Genomic DNA, 8,725 nt, shown 5'->3' with positions numbered 1-8,725 from the left:
TTCTGGAACATTCGGCGGCTGGGGGAGCCAAGGGGGCGATTCGAACGGGGCGGCGGGAAGCCGTGACGTCACGCGGCCGGGCATTGTTCTCGGGGCCGTGCGGGCGCGCGGGTCCTGGGACTGCGGCCCGCCTCCATTCGCCCGTCTCCTTGTCCCCGCAGGTCAACTCCGCCGAAGGGGCCGCCAAGGAAGAGGTGAGTTCGGGGCCTTCTGCGGGGGGTGGTGGGTTTCCCGTGAGCCGCTGGCCTGCCTGCCTTTCTCGCTGACTCTCCTTTTTCTTTCTCCAAGCCCAAGAGGAGATCGGCGCGGTTGTCAGCTGTAAGTAAAGCGAGCCCCGTAACCGTTTGTTTTTCGCGGGTCGTCCCGGGTGAGGACGTTCATTGCTACTTTTGCCTTTCAGAAACCTCCTGCCAAAGTGGAAGCGAAGCCGAAAAAGGCAGCAGCGAAGGTAGGCTTCGAAACGCGCGTTGGGGTGCAGCGGGGCCTTAGGCTACACTGCTCCTTAATGCTGGACTTTTCATTTTGATTAGTTATTTGAGCTTTCTTTATATTTTAATAACTACGGTAAATAACTTTTCTTCTGGTCGGGGTAAAATGTAATGGATATATTCATCCTGGTTTATAGGACTATATCACACTAATGCTGCTGCAGATGTTAGGAGACTTAGTACGACAAAAAATATTAAATATTAGTAAGTCTACAAAGGAAATTTATTCTTTGCGTTGCGTACATTGTGGCTGGTGGTTGGCCTTTAATTGCGTGCTTGTACTTTCTCTTTTGATGATAAAAGAGCCAAGTTAGGACTGAGGCAGGGAACGTGTAAGTTTTTATATATACAGTTTGCAAGCCAACTTGGGGAAACTTTAACCTTTTTACGGGGTGGGAGTGGGGAGGTCAAAAGTTGTGATCTCGGAGAAAATAACCGCCACTACTCTAAAAGTGTTTTATTAGTTATACAAAACCGTGATTTTGGTTGCTCCCTAATAAATTCGTGATTGCATGATTTGAATCGCAGGTCTGCAGAATGAAGTTGGCTTTGGGTATACGTGTGTTTGATAACTTTGAGAGTGGAAAAGCAGAACATGTGTAAAACGTGTGTAAACTTTGTGTTTGGATCTAGCATTGAAACCAACATCTGTAAAGCTCTACATGTTCTTCACGGGGTGATTAATTTCTATCCTAAACTTAGGTGAAAGTTTGCTATTTGAAGTCTCAAAAAGCTTTTTTGTTAATGCCTTCACCTCTTTCCTAAAAGTGTAGGTAGAAGTGTAGCACTGCACAATCATCAGAAGAGGCAAGATTAATTTCCTTGACATTGAGGAGTTCTTGGATAATTACTAAATTTGTCCTTGTTAAATAAAGGTATAAAACAAAGATGTTTTTTCTTTTTTATTTTAAATTTTGTAGAAAGCTGAGTGTAAAAAATCTTAACTATGTTTTCTTTAACAGAAAGTTCTGTCTTTGTGATCCTTTTAAAAATAAAGCTTCAAGGAAGGTATGAGAATAGTGTTTTTCAAGTTGCAATCTCATTACCAGAAGACAATGTGGTAATTCTCTGTATACAGTTAGAACAGCACGGAAACTTGATGAAGGCCTCAAAAATTAGCTGACCTTGTTTAAAATGTTGGTGTGAGCAGTATATTATTACTTTTTTGATTCTGGGTTGTTGTTTTTTTTTAAAACTAATTGGCTGAAATAATCTGCCTGTTTCCCTCTTTACATTTTTCTTATTTATTATATATCTTTGTCCACCTTGAGATCTACTGTAAATTTTTTAATGGAAACAGTTCCAAGTTGTACCCTCCGTGGGTTTGGGACATCAGATGTAATTGAGAGGCTAACAGTAAGCATGTCAGTGTTTGTTGAGGAAGGAGCCTATGAGGTCAGCTTTCCCAAAGGAAAAAGGGCAGAAGGGATTTGTTCATTTTTACATCTAGTTTCTGTAATACAACTTTGACTTCATAGTTGATCAGACTTTAAACAGAAGGTAAGCACTTGGTGTATTGATTTTCGTACTACATAGTAGACATGTTTTCAAGGCGTATCTGTCACAGTGTGTCATTTCCCTAGAACTAAATGTTTTGAAGGTCCAAACATTCGGGAAACTTGATTGATTTTGTTTTATTTAGCTTATCAGCTGATAATGGTTACACGTGGTATATTTCACATTCAGGGTATTACTGTGTATTCTATTTTAACTGTTTCCCAGTTTTCTATTTTTTGTATTGGAATGATTATGAAATTAATGAGAAATCTTTAGAAATCAGTACAGAAGTGATTGTGAAACTTCGTGGTAGCAATGTGTGTAGTAGCAGTTTTGTCTCAGATGCACTTGTTATTCGAAGGATGTTGAAGTATTAAAAGTCATTATGCTGTCTGTGGAATCCTACTGTTAGTACAGAACACCCTGTAGTGATTTTTGTCTGTGGAATCCTGCTGTTAGTACAGAACACCGTGCAGTGATTTTTCCACCCACGTTAGCATTGAAGTTGTGAGCTCTACTTGCTTGCCTTTATGGCCCTTTAACTCAAGTAATTGGTCAGTATCCTTATGGGCCTTTTATACCACCCACTGGGGGCTAAACTAATTTAGGCTGTTGCATACTTACTAACAAGAAGTAAATGTTAAGCTTTCTTCTCAGTATTGGTGGATGGTATCCAGAAGTATTTTTATGTTTGTTTAACATGGCTTAAATTTTGAACTTAATGTGTCAAGTTAGTATGGTCATTTTAATACCTGTACTTTCCAGATTCTTCAAACACCTGTATGAAAATGATAAATTCAAAATTGATCCTTTTGGTTCCTCATTATATGATATCAAGGGAGTAACTGTAGCAGGATAGTCAACCTGACTGTACGGCATGGTGCTTTTTTTCAGGTGAATGGTCTTAATGTGAGGGTTAAGGTCTTGTGAGGACAATATTGTTCAAGTTCACAACACATTTGGGGATGGGTGGGAATACAGTTGGCGAGACTCCTCCGGTATTCTACTTCATTTATCCTGTCATGTGGAACTGCAGAGAATAGTAGATGATGGCGACAGTGCTGAAGTATAGCTTGGGCTTTAGGATTTGTCATATGTCTAATGAGGCTTGACATGCAAGCACTATTAAAATCTCCTTAGCATACACTGTTTTCCTGATTACTGGGGTGAACCCTAAGTTGTCTCATGTAATAGGTATATCAGCTGATGTGTGATAGACATTAATGTGACAGCTATTATGGTACAGTCTATACAAAATGAGATCCTTTCATAAGCTTGAAAATTGGGTTTTCACGCTTGTGTGTGAGATGTCCCTCTCTCAAACCTTGCTATGAAGTCAGCACCATTGTTTACATTACTTGTCTGACATGAAGGGGGAAAAGTAAAAACAAAATGTAAATAAGGGGTAAAGTTTGTGCTTAAAATATATTCTTATTCTATCATAGGATAAATCTTCAGACAAAAAAGTGCAAACAAAAGGGAAAAGGGGAGCAAAGGGAAAACAGGCCGAAGTGGCTAACCAAGAAACTAAAGAAGATTTACCTGCAGAAAACGGGGAAACGAAAACTGAGGAGGTCAGAAGTGTTTGTGTGTGTTGACTCTGAACAGTAGATACTAAATTGTACGTTTTTTGTAGCAGATAACAGTATTCATTATAATATTGAACAAAGTTTTGTACAGTATCCCAAAATGAATGGACAAATGGTTTATGATTTATCTTATTGGAAAGTAAATATGTAAATGGTTTAAGAGCAAGAAATTTTAATATGCTCAATTTCAGATATAGTTTAATCTTTGTTTTGTTTTTATATTCTGGATGTTGCTTTTAAATATATTTTCAAAAGTTTATTATCCTTACTTGCATTTTTCCTGGCATATTTTTCCCACTTTCATTTCTAATGAAAATGTTTTTGTTTGTTTTTTTCTTAAAGATCTAGATAATAACATACATAAAGCAAGTAAAAAGACTAGTGTCATTAATCTTTATTTTTAGAGACAGTGTCTGTTACCCAGGCTGAATCTTTATTGTTTTAAGCTATGGGGAAAAGATGTTTTTTCTTACTAACCAAGCAGTGGGAGTAGAGAAGGAACAAAGAAATCTGTAAGAGGTTTTGATTGATTTGTTGTGAACACCACTGTACTCCTTTAGCCTGGAAGCTGTTTCTTAAAAAATAACTGCAAGGTTCAGTTAAGCCAGGCCTCTTTATTTTATGTTTGTTATATTAACTAAACTAGAAAGGTAAGTAATTTAGTATATTGATTTTTAAATTTTGATAAATTTTTTATCACTTAAGAATTTGATAAATATCAAATTCTTTGATATTAAATTCTTAAGTTGTAAACTTCTAAATTAAGAAATTTACAATCACAGTTTTGTTTTTTTAACTTGTATTTCTTAATTCCCCTTTTTTTTTTTTTTTTCTTTTTTGAGATAGAGTTTCGGCTCTTGTTGCCCAAGCTGGAGTGCAGTGCTGGAACGGCTCACTGCAACCTCCGCCTCCCGGGTTCAAGTGGATTCTCCTGCCTCAGCCTCCCGAGTAGCTGGGATTACAGGCCTGCACCCCCACGCCCAACTAATTTTTTGTATTTTTAGTAGAAACGGGGTTTCACCATGTTAGCCAGGCTGGTTTCAAACTCCTGACCTCAGGTGATCCGCCCACCTCGGCCTCCCAAGGTGCTGCCGTTACAGGCATGAGCCACCACTCCTGACCTGTACTTCTTAATTCTAACCATACATCAAATATTGTGTGATAATAAGATCACATTGCTAATCTAGTTCTGATTTTAAAGGAAGAACTTGACCTTCCAGTACATATTATCAAATTACAGTTTGGTTCTCTCTTGTTTATAGCTGTGTTTTATTAATATAAGGCTGCCACAAGTATGAAACCGTTTCACATAGGGGAAATACAGGATTGGGTTCCTACAAACCTCTGATCACAACATTTTCATCAACTGATAAATACATGACTTTGTTACATGTGTATTTCTGGTCACACATGCCTTAATTAATGTGTGTTCAATTCACATCGAACTCACTACCAGTCGCACTGTAATTCGTACCTGAACAAAGCTGTCCAACACATACGTTCTCTGTGTGGCACATCACAGCCTTGAATTTAGCAACATTAGATAGCACTTGGACAGGATGCTTGGGGGCCATTTTAAACAGCAAAATCATCAGTAAAAAGCACAAAGATGTAAAATACATGGCACTAAGTAGACCAGAAAAACAGTTGTTTATGGCATCAGAGCTGAAACAAGAAGACAGAGTGACCTCAGCTTCGAATGTACATGTGGTGCAGCTCACATTTTTTTGCTGCTCTGTATATGCACATGACAATGGAAGTGCCGCAAGTATTGATTTGGGGTGGGGGGCGGTTACAAAAGTTTTTTAACAAGAGTAGGTGACTTTACAAATAAAGATTACTGACTTTTTTAAAGACCTGATAGTTGCATATAAATAAAATGACAATGTGTTAAGTGCTAAAGATCTCAATTTCCTTTCTTTTGCAGAGTCCAGCCTCTGATGAAGCAGGAGAGAAAGAAGCCAAGTCTGATTAATACCATATACCATGTCTTACCAGTGGTCCCTGTCTCCCTTCTTGTACAATCCAGAGGAATATTTTTATCAACTATTTTGTAAATGCAAGTTTTTTAGTAGCTCTAGAAACATTTTTAAGAAGGAGGGAATCCCACCTCATCCCATTTTTTAAGTGTAAATGCTTTTTTTTAAGAGGTGAAATCATTTGCTGGTTGTTTATTTTTTGGTACAACCAGAAAATAGTGTGGGATATTGAATTATGGGAGGCTTTGACTGTCTTGGGTGCCAGCTTAACATTCCATAGATGGGGGTTAGTTTTTATATCCTATAATACAAAGCATATTAAATGGCAATATGGAGTCAGTCCTGCATTTAATGTCTTGAATATTTTATTTTACTTCTATTCTCATGTTTTTTAGTAGAATTGTTTCCTAAAGAAAACCACTCCTTGATCACGGCGCTCCCTGTCAGAATTGTGTGCACTCTGTAGCATCTTTGGTTGTGGCAGTCCTGTTTTCCTAATAACTTTGTTACTGTGCTGTGAAAGATTACAGATTTGAATATGTAGTGTACATGCTGTTCAGTTGTGAACTGGTGGGCCATATGTAACAGCTGACCAACATGTGAAGAAACTGGTACTTGATAGCCTCTTAAGGAAAATTTGCTTCCAAATTTTAAGCTGGAAAGTCACTGGAATAACTTTAAAAAAGAATTACAATACATGGCTTTTTAGAATTTCGTTACATATGTTAAGAATTGTGTACAAATTGAAATGTCTGTACTGGTCCTCAACCAATAAAATCTCAATTATGAAAATATTTTGGAGCACATTCATTAAATTCTGGTTTACATTTTATTTACGGAATTTCCACATTTGAGCCTGGCCAACATAGTGAAACCCTGTCCCTACTAAAAATACAAAAAAATTAGCTGGGTGTGGTGGCCGGTGCCTGTAATCCCAGCTACTCGGGAGGCTGAGCCAGGAGAATGGCTTGAATCTGTGAGGTGGAGGTTGCAGCACGTCCAAATTGCACCACTGCACTCCAGCCTGGCCAACAGAGTGAGACCCTATCTCAAAAAAAAAAAAAATTCCATATTTGATCTTACTTTTTTTTTTTTTAAGTGAAATTTTAAATTTTTGTTTAATACAGTGTTGGGTCACCACTGACTGGATACAGTCTAAGAAACACATGGTTAGGCAGTTTCTGTGTGTGAACACCATAAAGAGTGCTTATGCAAACCTCAGTGGCATAGCCTATTACATATGTAGGCTGTATGGTTTAACCTATTGCTGCTAGCCAACAGACCTGTACAGCATATTGTTATGTGAATACTATAAGGAGTTGTAATAGAATGGTAAGTACTTGTGTATCTAAAGAGAAGGTACACTATTATATAATACGGGACCGTGATGTGGTTCATTGTTGGCTGATACATGAAACATAACTGCTTTAATACCTGCTATGTCCTTTGAAGTTGCTTGACTTGGTTTAAGGGAAAAACAATCCAATATCCTTTGAATCAACGCAAATACATAATTCCTAGCTCTTCGTTTGAGGTTAAAGTACAGAGTAGGCCGGGCATGATGGCTTACACCTGTAATCCCAGCACTTTGGGAGGCTGAGGTGGGTAGATCACGTGGGGTCAGGAGTTTGAGACCAGCCTGGCCAAGGTGAGACCCCATCTCTAATAAAAATTTAAAAATTAGCTGGGCTTAGTGGTGGGCACCTGTAATCCCAGCTACTCAGGAGGCTGAGGCAGAATTGCTTGAACCCAGGAGGTAGAGGTTGCAGTAAGCCGAGTTCACACCATTGCATTCCAGCCCAGGTGACGAGTGAAACTTGGTCTCAAAAAAAAAAAGCTACAACTAAATCTCGTATGGTATGTATTTTCCAGATTGGCTTTCATACACATTGTATTCTCATTTTGCCTTCTATAGTCTGTAGAAGGGGTGTAGGGCAACAGTGAAAACGGCCAGAGAACAGACCTTGCTGAGGTTATCACTAAAGAGGGGTCCTTGGAACAGAATTCAAACCTCTGTACACTTGGTGTGTGGTTTTGTCTATGGCCTGATTAGTAGGCAAGAATCCTTTAAAACCAAGCCCTGTGGGATCATAGATCTCTGCACGGACTGCCAGAACACAGTTCATAGGGAATAGTAAGGATACAGTAAAAGCAAATGCAAAGGTTGGTGACGTGGGATGAACTGACAGCAAAGAAGCTTTGATAACCCCTGGGGGATGATGGGGAAGGACTAGGAGCCACCTAAGCACCGTTGGTCATTACACGATGGAGGCCTGAAAGGGTGATGAACAGATTTGCCTTTAATTCTGAAGTGTAGGTAGAATAGATGAGTTTCTGTTAAGCCTTTTAACCCTAGAACCCATCTACCAGTGTTTAGTTAGTTGCAATCCCCAAACTTCCCACCCCTGAGAGTGGTAATAGATGTTTTCGAGTCACAGATTTTTTCAATCGTTCTATACTCGTCGTAATGACACATTGAAAGAAATCACTAGTTTTTCTTACAAAATAAAACAGGTACAGGATTTTGGCTTATAGATTAATACCAAAAACATTGTAGAAAAGCATAACGGAAGTACTTTAAGATCCTACCTTGGGCCGGGCGCGGTGGCTCAAGCCTGTAATCCCAGCACTTTGGGAGGCCGAGACGGGCGGATCACGAGGTCAGGAGATCGAGACCATCCTGGCTAACACGGTGAAACCCCGTCTCTACTAAAAAATACAAAAAACTAGCCGGGCGAGGTGGCGGGCGCCTGTAGTCCCAGCTACTCTGAGGGCTGAGGCAGGAGAATGGCGTAAACCCGGGAGGCGGAGCTTGCAGTGAGCTGAGATCTGGCCACTGCACTCCAGCCTGGGTGACACAGCGAGACTCCGTCTCAAAAAAAAAAAAAAAAAAAAAAAAAAGATCCTACCTTGAACTACTCCGTTAGGCTTTTCTACGTTTTGTTGGAGCAAGCCTTGCCTTGTTAAATCTGACCAATTACTCGGGTGTTTGCTAGCCCTAAGGCTGCACATTTTCCTTTTTTTTTCGTCCCACCCACAGGAAGGAACACCTTTTGTTGTTGTTTTTTCTGAGATGGAGTCTCTCTGTCGCCCAGGCTGGAGTGCAGTGGTGTGATTTCAGCTCACTGCAACCTTTGCCTCCTAGGTTCAAGCAACTCTCTTGCCTCAGCCT

The 8,725-nt window shown here is 39.6% G+C and overlaps 1 protein-coding gene across 1 annotated transcript in view; it reads left to right on the top strand.

Annotated features, from left to right (window-relative positions):
• The window catches only part of HMGN1 (high mobility group nucleosome binding domain 1), a 9,786-nt gene extending 3,439 nt beyond the window's left edge, over positions 1-6,347 (top strand). The window contains exons 4-7 of the mRNA XM_011954218.1: positions 162-194; positions 401-448; positions 3,431-3,559; positions 5,502-6,347. Of these exons, the coding sequence (XP_011809608.1) occupies positions 162-194; positions 401-448; positions 3,431-3,559; positions 5,502-5,631 (340 nt within the window). The 3' untranslated portion in view covers positions 5,632-6,347. The remainder of the gene's footprint in view (positions 1-161; positions 195-400; positions 449-3,430; positions 3,560-5,501) is intronic.
• Positions 6,348-8,725: the final 2,378 nt, after the last annotated feature.

This window comes from Colobus angolensis, unplaced genomic scaffold, assembly GCF_000951035.1.
Source record: "Colobus angolensis palliatus isolate OR3802 unplaced genomic scaffold, Cang.pa_1.0 Scaffold38, whole genome shotgun sequence".
NCBI classification, from domain to species: domain Eukaryota; kingdom Metazoa; phylum Chordata; class Mammalia; order Primates; family Cercopithecidae; genus Colobus; species Colobus angolensis.
This window is presented reverse-complemented; position numbering and strand designations above follow the sequence as displayed.